This window comes from Podarcis filfolensis, assembly GCF_964270895.1.
Source record: "Podarcis filfolensis genome assembly, chromosome: 11".
Taxonomy (NCBI): domain Eukaryota; kingdom Metazoa; phylum Chordata; class Lepidosauria; order Squamata; family Lacertidae; genus Podarcis; species Podarcis filfolensis.
Genome location: NC_139613.1, coordinates 36,713,042 through 36,725,993, shown reverse-complemented (window position 1 = coordinate 36,725,993; position 12,952 = coordinate 36,713,042). Strand labels below are relative to the sequence as shown.

The following is a 12,952-nucleotide window of genomic DNA, read 5'->3' as shown; positions in this document are numbered from 1 at the left end:
AGCTGTGCCAAGCAAACCAGTTGCATTGAGACCCTCTTTTTGTTTACTTTTGAGCTTGAATGAAGCACTCCTATCATTTGCACTTGCTGCCCTATTTTCAACTTACTAGTTAGTAAGTCCCATTGAATTTAAAAGGACTTATTTCTGGCACAGCAAGTTTAACTCTGCACTGGAAGCCAGCAGGGAGTATCTAGGAATTAAAAGTGAGTTAACTTTCTAAAATTAGGTTTTCACTTTTATTCTAATGAAAATATTGTATGAATACACACACCATTATATAGCCTACAGCAGGTTCCAGAACAACTCAGATTTATTTGTCATGTTCGTTTGGCTCACCTCTTAGCCTTGATGCTTAACAACGAACAACGGCCATAATTTGAGTGTGTGCTGGGTGCTACATGTCATGGGGGGGGGGCTACCTTTTTCATTAAAAAGAAAGATTTTTTACTGAAATTTTCTCAAACAAAACATACATAGCAAATCTTGTCTGTGAACTTTGTTTGGGGGAGGGGGAAGCAACCTGAAGACACAAAATAGCTAAGATGCAAAGATCACCATATGGATGATGAAAGGAGGTAATTTATAATTTTTTAAGCTAAAGGGGACCTCCCTTCCTATTGAGTTTAGCACTCCATCCATACCTGACTTGCTTCAGAAATTCAAGAAAACCCGCCAGAGAGAATGCTTCTCTTCACATGCTGCTGCCTCTGGGGAGGCACCCCCTGATCTCTGCCATTGGCCAGGAAACCTAGGGCCCCAGGGAGGCTGCATTCACTGTCGGGGTAAAAGGTCGGGGTATAAATAGAGAGATAATAATGATGCTAATTCCCTGCATCTGAGGAAGAACCTGACAGAAAGGAGGGAGTCCTGTCTAACCCTGTCTGTTGCCAGTGAAGGTGCAGCTTGCTTTCCTTTTCCCTCCCCATTCCTTTTCCTTTCTATATCGTGCTTATTAGATTGTGAGCCCATGCGCAGGGGCTGGACTGCCTCCTGACACGTGTCCATCGTTCAGACGGGCCGGCCGTCTGAAGGATGGCGGGTAAAGTCACAGCTTTTGTGTCACTGAAAGCGACGCCGCCGCCTGCTCCACCGACTCCTGGCACGAGGCAAAACACTCTCCCACGAACGCTACCTTGGCCGCGGCCCGAGGCAAAGGGACGGGGCGCTCGCCGCGCGAAGCCATGGCTCTCTCAACGAAAGAGGCCACCGCCAACAAGCCCTCTCCTCAGCCCGTTCCTCCCGCGCGACGCGTTTCCTAGGCAGCGGGTCCTGCCAGGTACATACGAGCATTCACGGCGTATTTAAAGGGAGGACAGAACTCGGGAAGTTTGAGGTGTCCGCGTACTTATACTGCAGAACTTCGAATTATAAACGTGCCGTAGAGCGGTAACGATGCGGGGAAAGAAGACGCGATTAGCGTCTACATAACTGCAAGGACCTGAGAGAGAGAGAGAGAGAGAGAGAGAGAGAGAGAGAGAGAGAGACCACGCCCACATCGAAGAACTTAACTCCGCCCTGATGGCAAGAGGCGGTTTGCGTGCGTCTTTCTGCGCGTGCGCAACAGCCGACGTAGACTCTGCGTGTGTGCGTAAGCGGAACGAGGAGAAAAGCTACGGGCCGACTCACATGCGGTTTGGGTCCAGAGCGTGGCTGGGACCTTCCATTCAAGGGGGAGGGTGTTTAGGCGGACGAAACCATGGGGAAGCTGAACGTCGTTTTGCTTCGCTATCTTTCCCGAGAACACTTCAGAGTACTAACTGCGGTAAGGATCACTTGGCGATTGGTTCCAGGGAATCATGAGAGAGGCCTGGACCAGGGCTTGGTCCCTGGTGGGCAAAAACAGGTTGAGGCCGGCTCTGGGTGGTGGAGATCTGGGAAATCATGGCTTCCGCGGGTGTCTTTGCAAACCTCCTGTGCGCTTCTGAAAGCACGCAAATTGACATTAACATTCAACATGGGTGAATTTATCCATCAAGCAACAAAGATAAGGAAATGTTATGTAAATAAAAAAAATTCGACGATTAATTATCTTGCTGAATATTATGCTTTAACTTTAGTTTTTCATCCAAGTGGTTTCCTCTCTTCTTCCAATACTTTGTGCAAGCCCACCTTATTATTTTGTTTTCTGTGGTCTTTCTACAGAATTGCTCCCACCTGAATCTGCCTGAATCTTAAAATCATCATATGAGACCCTTCTCTGCATCTAATTGAAGAAAGACATGGGGTGGCCTTTAGATGTCAAGCTTTTTAGAACTGCATATATGTCTTCATGTTTGAAAGCTCCATATTAACACCTGTTCTGTGAGGGCATGAGCCAGTATTTAAAAGTATTAAATGCAAGCACCAGGAAGGAGGCTATATGTTCAAAAACAGGAGGCATGTGTAGGAAACTATGCTTATCAGAATAAAGAGTATTTATCATGCTGTGTTTTGCTGTTACAGGTGGAAATGGGCATGAAGAACCATGAAATAGTCCCTGCCAGCTTGATTGCCTCCATTGCTAGTCTCAAACATGGGGGGTGTAACAAAATTTTGAGAGAATTAGCAAAGCACAGGCTCTTGGCTTATGAACGAACTAAAAGTGAGTATAAATGGGGCGCCTGCCCACTGTTATTTCAGTGCATTTTTTATGAATGCTGCCATTGGTTGATTGCCAACACTGCACAAGTGAAATTCCCCTTCCTCTCATCCCACTGTGCCCCCTCGTAAACATACGGCAAATAGTTCTCCAACACTCCCAAGCACATGTAGTGGGAAAGAGAGGAAGGAGAGATCCTGTTGCATGGGCAGAAATTGTTCTACCTGCAGACAGGAACCACTGGGCATCACCTGTTGAAAACTAGAGGAAACCAGCAATATTTGGTTGTCAACTGAGGTGCCTTAAATAAGTTGTTTCAACTCATACCCACATTTAATTCCATGTTGTTGCTCTGAATATAGAATTCCTCTTGCCTGAACAATATGGATCACAGGGATTGTTGGAAAAAAGTTCTCTTTGGAGGACTGCTGACTTTGCTTAAGTATTTTTGGTGTTTTAAAAGGACACACTGCATAATCATGATAAGCACAGCGTGATGTGATGCACTTATTTTACTTCTGCAGCTGTCCAAGGTTACCGATTAACTAATGGAGGATATGATTACTTAGCCTTGAAAACACTTTCTTCTCGACAAGTTATCTGTTCTGTTGGAAACCAGATGGGCGTTGGAAAAGAATCAGGTATTTTCTAGCTTCGTGATTGGGGGACGGGGTCATGAAATGTAGCAGATATATCAAAAATGTAGGGAAGTACCAAAGTGTAAATTTTGAATGTGTTAAAGGCTAAATTTTTTGCCATGCTTCTAATTGGACTGAATCTTTGTTTTAAAGATATTTATATTGTTGCAAATGAAGAAGAGCAGCAACTGGCATTGAAGCTGCATAGACTTGGGAGGACATCCTTTCGGAACTTAAAAAACAAGCGCGATTACCATAAGCACAGAAATAAGATGTCCTGGCTATACCTTTCACGTCTTGCTGCAATGAAAGAATTTGCCTACATGAAGGTACTGTTGGTTGTTTTTCCCCTGGTTCTCCTAAACCTGGGCCCATTGTAACTAGGCTTCAGCCAGAAGTTACAGAAAGGTCTACACATGTTTCCTCTAACTTTATTCTCACCTGTCAAGATGATGGGCGTGACCCATTTTTAACTGATTACTACTTCCACATGTCCCAATCCAATTTCCAAGATTATCCATGGGCTCATTTTAATGTCTGTACCATCTTTGAAGCAGCAGCTAGCCCAATGGCAACTCAATATGCGAATTCTGTAATAAGGGTTACCAGAAAATGCGGTGAAAATTAAAACTGGCAGCATTCTACTGTCTGTACATAAGCCTATATTGCTACTACAATTGGGGATGCTGTGCCAAGCTCTGCTAATCTCCACATCATGTCTGAGCAAGTATTTTGAACCTAGATCTTCTCGTCTGTTTTAGGTGGTTTTAAAGGGGGTAGACATGGAAGATAAAGCTATCAGTGACTATTAGCCGTATAGCTAAGTGGAACCTTCATGTTTCAAGTGGGATATTCTGAAGGGGTATGAGAAAGGGAGAGTTGTTGCTTTCGTGGCCTGCTTGTGGTTCTTCAAAGCATTTGGTCAGCCACTTTGAGAAACTGAATACTGAACTTTAGTCGGATCCTGCAGGCCTCTTATGTCCATTTCACATTCTTACAATATGATGGATTTTATTTTATTGTTATCTGGTGTGGGTTTATTTGTTTTACGTGAAGTTTATTTCATTTGTGCCATAAACTAGTACTCAGCATTAAAACTCTGAGTGAGTACATTAACACACTGGAATACAAACTTAACTCAAATAGAAGGACATGCACTGATTTTTAAAAATACATTTTTTCCCTTCTTTTGGCAAGGCTTTGCATGATAGAAAATTTCCTGTTCCAAAACCATATGACTACAATAGGCACGCAGTCGTAATGGAACTTGTCAATGGTTACCCTTTGTAAGTATGAAAGTATTTTCTCAGGGGTGCTTCTGTTCAATATGATTTATAGATTTATAATTTATAGATTGCTAGTAGTAGATGTTTGGACAAAGCAAGAGCAGTATAATAGTAACTTTCTTAGGTATTAAAGTTAAGAAAACCCCTGTGGGAAACACCTTAGACATCACTGCAGGCTGGGATTGACAGTACTGTAATTGGTTTTCGTTAAAAGCCATTGGTCTGACTTTGTACATGACAGGGCCTTATTTATATTTTTGATAACTGAGAAGCAAGCTGTACCTGTATATTTCCCTTGACTTCCATTTCTTAAATAATAAAACTAAGAATTACCGAAATCTAAGCAGTGTTGAAATTGCTGATTACTTGGAAATATTCACTAGAGCCCTACATTTCATACTAAAGCATGGAGAAGAGACAGTTCCTTAAGAAAGCATGTAATTATTTCCATAAACCCTGGATGATTAAGGAAAGCAGAAAATATTGGTTTAAAGGGGTCTTCTAGGTGAGCTCTTTTGGCCTTATAAAGCAATGTGTGTTAGAAGTAATTTCCTTTTTAAAATAAATGGAGCCCTTTCCCTGTCAAGCAAAATACTATCAAAGAAATGACTGCAGCATGGTATTACTTTTTTCTTCTCCCTCTCTCTCCACACCTCCCCCCACCCCAGGCTGGGTATTTTAAAAAACAGTTCTTCCGACACATCTGTCAGTAACATCAATATAATTCTTTGTAATGGTAGATTATGCCTTCAAATTGATTGATTAATTGGAGTGTCTAAAAACTTTAAATAAACCTCTACCCATAGCCTTGCAATCTAGAAAAATGGATGTGGTTGGTATGTCTGTTCTACACATTTAGATGTTGGCATAGCAAGTCAGAAATGTACTGTTGTACGAACACAGAAGCGCCCTGCTCAAAGGCCCACCTAGCCAATCATCCTGTTCTTACACTGACCAGTCAGATGCCTATGAAATGCTTGGGCTAGATATCTATTTTTTCTGGAATTTTATTGCATAGTGCATATTTTTATAATAACTAGTATTATTACTGAGACAATAAATTATAATACTTACCACTGGTTTTAAATTGTCTTTTGGATTATTATTTTTTAAACAATACAAGATCACTGAAGTTTGCCCACTAATGTGCTGACTGCGTGTATTTGCACAGCATTTGTGTCCAATCTGACCTTCATTTGTCTTCCTGGATCAAAACTAAATTGGCTGCAGCTGAAAAACAAGGTCACATTATAAATGTGATATGGTAAGGCGTCTGAAATGAGCTGCCTAATCAAAAACGAATCTATTTCAAAACTTGAATTAATTAAACATGAATTTAAAAAAAAACAATCCTTTTGAAGTGTTCAGCAGTTCTTGTACTAAATCTTAAAAGATTATATAGGAAAGGTAATGCAAAATAGACAAAGGATGACTTGAAAGCATAAAAGGAGACCTTTGTTACCTGTGAGCCATGATCATCCAAAGTCATCAGCTGAAGAAACTGCTTTGTTAGGTGAAAATATAGGGTTGGATCCTGACTTGTTTTTGATGGAACTCCACAAACTGGAGGGGGGAATTTTTCAATTCCCTCTCCAGTCCCCTTGTCCCATGCCCAAAATCTGTTTCAGAGGGCCGGGGACCTTCCTGAATAGTACATGACACAGGGGCTGCAGAAAGAAACAGGATAACTAAAGATGGTCTCTCCTCTCTTCTCTCCTTTGTCAGTGGGAACGAAAGCTTCCACTGGATTGGAGCAAATGGAACGAGCCCCTCTCCACAGAGGAAGATGTCCAACCCCTAATTGTTGACTTTCCCAAACTTTTTATTCTCGGAGGCCAGTCAGTAATTACGTTACTGTGGAGTCAGCTCCCCACCCCGCCCCCAACAGAGATGTGATTAAGGTCAATACGTGTAAAACAGAATGAGCACAGGAGATGCATCTTTAACACACATTGTGTGATGTAGTGAGAAGGAAGGTGTGGGGAACTCTCTTTTCACTACTGCCTTATTTGGTGCAGCCCATGCTGCACACTTGTGCCTTAAGGTGTGTTTGTGTTACTCATTCTTTGAGAGATTCAAACATGTCTTATTTCCAGCAAAGGAGTGTGCTGGGAAAATGTGAGAAATGTTTACAAGTAGCTCATGTCATTGCTGAGCAGTGATGGTGCATGATAATTCGTGTGATGACAGCACACATTTTTCAAGCATGCAGTGTATATCAGTGAAATCAACAAATAACCCCATGTAACCCTAACACACCCCTTCTACATAAAAGTGCAATTTTGTATGGCCTTTTGTCTAACTTTCCAGATGGCCAGCTACTGAGTAGGTTTTGTGAGTAAATTTTCCGCCGAATTAGACTTTGATCTCTCTTATGCAAATTCAGTGGACTACCCAATGGATCACACTGGCATAATATTATTGGTTTTTCCCTCCTAGTTGGGGCATCCATTTGATCATACCTGTAATATTCTGGTGGCTTTGTTTTATCACGTAGGTGTCAAGTCCATCATCTCGAAGACCCTGCCTCTCTGTATAGCGAGCTAATGGAATTAATTGTGAAACTTGCCAACCACGGTTTGATCCATGGTGACTTCAATGAGTTCAATCTCATGTTGGATAATGAAGATCGAGTCACAATGATTGATTTCCCGCAGATGGTGTCAACATCTCACCCAAATGCTGAATGGTATGTGATGTGCAGCCTATGTATTATCAAGGTGTGGCCATTTGATGACATTGAGCAGCTTTGTGGGTCCTGGTAAGCCTGGCTTAGCGTGTCGTGCAAACCAGGCTGTTGACGGGAGAAGATGTTTTATGAATTCCAGAACAGAACTCAAAAATGTGAAAAGCGGAATTGATGCATGAAGAACCTATAGTAGTGGGATGTTTGTAAATTGAACTCGCCTTTTTAAAATAATCTGTGAAACTTCTTTTGCTCAGGTACTTTGACAGAGATGTGAAATGCATTCGTGACTTCTTTATGAAACGTTTCAGCTATGAAAGTGAACTCTATCCAACTTTCAAAGACGTTAGGTAAGTTTGTGGGCCTGTTTAGAAACCAAGAGTTGTTTTGCACCTTGAATTCTACCTCTACACCAATGTTTCCCAAACTTGGGTATCCAGATGCTTTCGGACTACAGTTCCCATCATCCCTGACCACTGATGGCAGTTGTAGTCCCAAAACAACTGGAGACCCAAGTATGGGAAACGCTGCTCTTCACAATGCATTCAGGTTGTTCCCAGAGAGGCATTTGTCCTCCTGGAAGTTAAGCCTGAACCAAGGCTCTGTGGATAGAAACACAAGTTTACAGACATGATTTCTGCAACCGCAGTAGCATGTCTTTAACTATCACAGTAACATGCATTAACTATTTCTGTGTGATGGCCTGAGTCACGCATTACAATTCTCATCCGAATGTGTCTCTGGAGAGAGTAGAAGTAAAGTCACTTTAGTGCCATATACAGATCAGATAAATGTTTGCTACTGGTGTTAATAAATGTTAATAAATAAATGTTTGCTATTGGTGTTAATAAATAGATCAGATAAATGTTTGCACCTGTCTTACACTAAATATATATGTCATTTTCTGATGCTCTCTTAAGCTGTGTGGCAGAGAGGCAATTGTTTTGCATCATGTGCTGTTTGATAATCATGAAAGGATGGATGCCCTTCAGTCCACTGAACTGCCATCTTTTTTCCTATTTATATTTATTCTTCAATATCTTGTTCTTCAATAAAGGCTCTCTTCTAGATCTGGAGGACATCTCCCACTGTTCCTCATTCCAGTCATTATCCAATCCCTTTCAGTGGCTGATCCTCCTCTCCCTCCCTTTAAAAAAAGAGCTGAATTTATTTGCAACAGACAGCTAATCTTTTTATTGGATTACAGAACGCAGCTGCTTCAGACTTGCACCTTAGGATTCCAGTTCTTCTGCGCCCGGGGGGGGGGCATTTTTTTGTCAAAATATATCCCATCAGGATGTGCTTCAGTGTATGGAGATAACTTTTTTCTAAAAGTGTACTTGCATTAAATGGAGGCTCAGTTCATGCTTGACTTTTCTCTTTTCCCGCATTGCCAGGAGGGCATGTTCTCTTGATGTCGAAATTGCAGCCAGCGGTTACACCAAAGAAATGCAGGAAGATGATGAGCTTCTTCACCCAGCCGGCCCTCATGATGAGGGCAATGAAACTGCGTGTTCTCCTGATGCGCAAGGTTCTGAAGGGGGAGAAACACTATGTAGCGGCACAGATCAAAAGACCGAAGGGGACTTCACAGAGGAGGTTGAAGATGCCACCGAAGATTCGGGGCAAAGCAGCAAAGAAGAAGATGATAGCGCAGATGAAAGTGAGCAGAGTTTAGATTTGTGGGAGTTCGCCTGTGCCTTACAACAAGCTGAAGGGCAAATTATTGCTGCTCGAGACAGGGCTAATGCAGGCTGCTCTGTAATTGATTTTTCTGAGGATGAAAAGAAAATTGAAAAATCTACCAAAATTGAAGATCAAACAGGTCAGGGAGAAGAGCCTGCTGACAAGGACTGCGAAGATGAATGCCCTGATCTGGTTGACTTGTCAACATTAAACAGAGAATTCAGGCCTTTCAGGTATGAATTTATATTGATCATTCAGGGTTATTCAGATACTGGGTTTTTTGGTTGATTTTCCTCTTTCCAAAACGGAAGCTCCCCAAGCGTTGAGCATATTTCTTTTCCGAAACTCTCCCATCAGATTCAAAGCAGTTTTAAATAGTAGCATGTACAATGTAATATTCAGGGACTAATTGAATAAAAATGTTATACATTACTTGATTCATCACTGGCATGCTTTGAACCTCATGGAGAAATGTTAAAATGGTACCAGCTATAATCTCTCATACATTTTGTACTCATGTACTCCTGCTTGATTTGCTCTGCTAGTGGAGGGAGCACAAATTATTCATTGCATCAGATTGTGCTGGCCCTGCCTTATTGCTGCTTTCAGATACTGTTCCCTCTTCATCAGTTCTGTTAGCCAGGAAAACCTTCGCTAACAAAATTGCCTAGGCTGAGTAGTTAACCACACTGCCCAGCCTGCGTTTTGTTTAATGAAATGAGACTTTTATTGGCTTCTTACAAAGAAAACTGAGATTGCAAAAGGAGGCTGACAGGTCCTTGCGCTGCCTTCGTTGGAAGTGAAGTCACTCAAGGCATGGCAGGCTAGGGCAGAGAGTGAGCCTGTGTCAATCTTAGTGCCTGTTTTCAAGCAATAAATTCAAGAGCCCCTTTGGGTCAACAATATTCATGCCATATGAAATGAACGTCCATGAGACTGGAAGGTCTGTTGAGCAAACCCATTTCCTTCTCACAAGTTTTGTGTAGGTGAATATCCTGGTGTCCATTATCAATATCTGTTTGGGTGAAATAGTTACTGTTTCTAAATGGAAATGTTGCAACTGAATCATCTTGGAAGAGTTGATTGGTAAAAGTTGGATTAAAAATGGCTGACTACAAGCATCTGTTCTGTATTGCAGAAATGAGGAAAGCCTATGTCACATCAATGACCACAGGACAAGAACTACTAGCATGACTTCAGTAGGCAGTATGGGAAGTCGTTCAACAATTCCTCCAGTAAGTTCTACATAAGTAATGAGAAAACCGTGGCCCTCCAGAAATTCATTGGACTGCTGCTCCCATCATCCCTGGCCTTGCAGCTTGAGGCTGGTGGAAGTTGTAGTTCAACATCCCCTTCCTACTTTATATAACATTCTAAGACTTAGAGCTCAGTCCCTCAAAATCTTCCCCAGCACGGCTGCTGCTTATTTCATTGGGACGTTGCAGGCCAGTGGATTATGCCTTCAGTTAACTTGTTATGTCTCTCACTGAGCTAGGACCCTTCTTTCACCTGATACTGATCAGGTGGTTCTTTCTCTGTATTCATAAGTGTAAATGGCTGGAGATTTTTGAAAGCGCAAATAGAATTATTCTAAAACTTGCAAAAGTTGTTACCTTCTAGTCAAATCCAGATCCGTTATCGCTCCTGAAAGCCTAAGATAATAAACTGTTGTCATTGTCCCTGAAGGTCATTAGTTTCCGCTGTTAAAGATATTTTAAAAAATTAAAATATTATCTTGCTCCACTTAAAGCATAATGCCAAGCTTCAGCCACTGTTGTGTGTAACCCAGTTTTGAATCGCTGCCACCTCCGCTTTCCAAGCAGCTGGTATACTACATACAATCAAGGGGTGTGGGGAGTTTCCCCTGACACCAAACAGCATATTAGCAGCTTTGGTTGATGCGTCATGTGTATACTCCATAGGTCTTTATTGAGCTGTCGTGGTTTCATTTCTCCTAAACTGCCTCTATATGGCTTGTATAAGTTACTGAGCACCTTGGGATACTGGGTGGAGAAAGGTTAGAGGAAAACATGGGGTGTGGAGATTCATATTTCATTATCTTTTAATATAGGCGATCAAGCAATATTTTTATTTGTTAACAGGTTCTAAAAGAGCCTTGCATTTTTAAATAGTTGTAACAGGAGAATTCTGTTGGAAACCCCCCCCCCACTTCATCCAAGCTAAATTAAATTTTGCAATTAGAGATCATGAACATAAACAGAAGGGTCCTACGCTTTTGTCGGTCAGATTGAATCACCAGCTTATTCAAGCAGGGTGGGGGAATCTGCTTCTTTATTTTCTTGGACACCCACCAGGACACCTCCCCCCCCCCAACTAGACTGAGAGCACTCTGTCTGACAAAGGCACTGCTCTCTTCTTTTTTCATTACTAACTGGGAATAGTATACCAGACCCTAAGAGTACAATCTGAATGGGCCAGTGCATTCCACTCTGGAGCCCAGCAATCTGCTGACAAAAGGGATGGACTGAAAACAATTCTTTGTCTTCCAAATTCTTTAAATTCCTAGTAAATGGTTGCTGCTAGACTGACCAAAAGGAGGGAAGTATTTCTGCAGAAAGAGGGGAAAGCAACAACTCAAGAATAATAGAATTCTAATTGCACATAGATAGACACTGTTCTTAAGTCTCATTGAAACAGATCATTTTCAGTACTCAAAAACAGTTGCTTGCACACCAGATCTTTTTAAGGAAAGACTGGGACAGAAAGGCAGGTTGGGAAAATGCAGGCAAAGGGCACAGAACCTGCCCTATCAAATTCTCCCCTCCCTTGCACTCTGTAGAAATACCTTCCTTTAGTCCTCTTTGCAATGAACGGAGGATTGTGTTGCGACCCCTTGAAACATGCTTATATGTGCCCTCCTGTGTTGAACCACCATGTGAGCCTGAGGAATATGGCAAGCTATAAATCGAAATAAGTTTTTTCTTGCCAACCCCATCCAGCAAAGTGCCCATCTTCTCACCATTCTAGATACAGGTCCAGCTGACAGCTGGGTCACTGGCATTTTCCCCAATCCTTTTGTTTGCATCGGTGGGTGATAGGGATGCTTATATCAATTTATTTCTCACTGTAAGGTCACATCCTTCCTCCAAGGAGCTCAGGGCAGTGAATGAGCAGCAGCTGCCTGCAAAGGAAGGTGATTGGACCCAACACCTCACCACCCAGTGAGCTTTGTGGCAGGGACCTTGAAGCTGCCCAAAGTCCTGCATTCTGATAATTTATGCTCCGTTGGCATAACCACAGCTCTGTAGTCATCCTAAAGCTCCTATTGACACATTGAACTCAGGATAGCTCAGTTGGTAGAATATGAGACTCTTAATTTCAGGGTCGTGGGTTTGAGCCCCACATGGGACAGAAGATTCCTGCATTGCAGGAGTTTGAACTAGATGACCCTCGTGGTCCCTTCCAACTCTGATTCTCTGACACATGCAAACGTCCAAGTTAGATCAGTGCAGCTTGTGAGGAATTCATTACTTGTCTCAGCCACAAGGGGGAGTAGTATTCTTCCAAACTAGCTCAAAATTCTCAAGATTCCAAAACTGTTCCAGCTTGCTTTTGCGTGTCTTCCCTCTGTTGTTGCACAATGCCACTGGCCAGTTTTTTTACCTTGCCCAGGTTGTTTAGACTGAGAAACTATTGTTCATTAATTCCAGAAAAGCCGCTGCCTGTTAAAGCTCGTTAAACCGTGCATTTGTTTTGTGCCATGTCGCTCCTTGTATCCAACCTATTTTGAGTTCTCAAAGGGTCACTTGACTTGCAAGCCAGACCTAATGTCTGGGTTTTGAAAATGTCTTGCAGGAGCTGATAAAACAAAAGATCAAGCGCCAGCTGACGAAACAGCAAAAAGCCGCTCTGAGGCGGCGGTTGCAAAAAGGAGAAGCAAACGTTTACACAAAACAGCGACGGGAACACATGCATAACATCAAGTCGAGTTTGGACACAGCCAGCTTCTGGGGCTGACATCCTACAGAAAGATCTTCCTCCTTTCCCCATGCCTTGCAAATCAATGAAAGAGATGGCTTTCTGCTTAACCAACATGTCAACTTGTGTTCTTTATGTT

General features: G+C 42.2%; 2 protein-coding genes across 12 annotated transcripts in view; one reads left to right on the top strand and one right to left on the bottom strand.

Moving 5' to 3' along the window:
* The window catches only part of LOC310744898 (uncharacterized protein), a 53,162-nt gene extending 51,715 nt beyond the window's left edge, over nucleotides 1-1,447 (bottom strand). For 7 of the 10 annotated variants that reach the window (XR_014539789.1, XM_083576851.1, XM_083576845.1 and 4 more), the window contains exon 1: nucleotides 1,133-1,447. Coding sequence is in view for 4 of the 10 variants with exons in the window: in XM_083576851.1 (XP_083432977.1) it covers nucleotides 1,133-1,183 (51 nt within the window). In the remaining 6 variants the exon portion in view is untranslated. Of the gene's footprint in view, nucleotides 1-641 lie in introns of all 10 variants that reach the window. The other 3 variants (XM_083576846.1, XM_083576849.1, XM_083576850.1) reach the window with 2 other exon arrangements.
* Nucleotides 1,448-1,532: 85 nt separating this feature from the next.
* RIOK2 (RIO kinase 2) lies at nucleotides 1,533-12,923 on the top strand. Of its 2 annotated transcripts, none has more exons than XM_083576907.1 (10): nucleotides 1,533-1,762; nucleotides 2,443-2,581; nucleotides 3,103-3,219; nucleotides 3,370-3,545; nucleotides 4,414-4,502; nucleotides 7,000-7,191; nucleotides 7,446-7,538; nucleotides 8,586-9,107; nucleotides 10,013-10,109; nucleotides 12,691-12,923. In XM_083576907.1, the coding sequence occupies exons 1-10, from the start codon at nucleotides 1,697-1,699 to the stop codon at nucleotides 12,850-12,852; spliced, it is 1,653 nt and encodes a 550-aa protein (XP_083433033.1). In that variant the 5' UTR covers nucleotides 1,533-1,696; the 3' UTR covers nucleotides 12,853-12,923. The 2 variants fall into 2 exon arrangements, with proteins under 2 accessions (XP_083433033.1, XP_083433034.1); XM_083576908.1 differs by lacking the exon at nucleotides 1,533-1,762 and adding an exon at nucleotides 1,812-1,958.
* The last annotated feature ends 29 nt before the right edge of the window (nucleotides 12,924-12,952 follow it).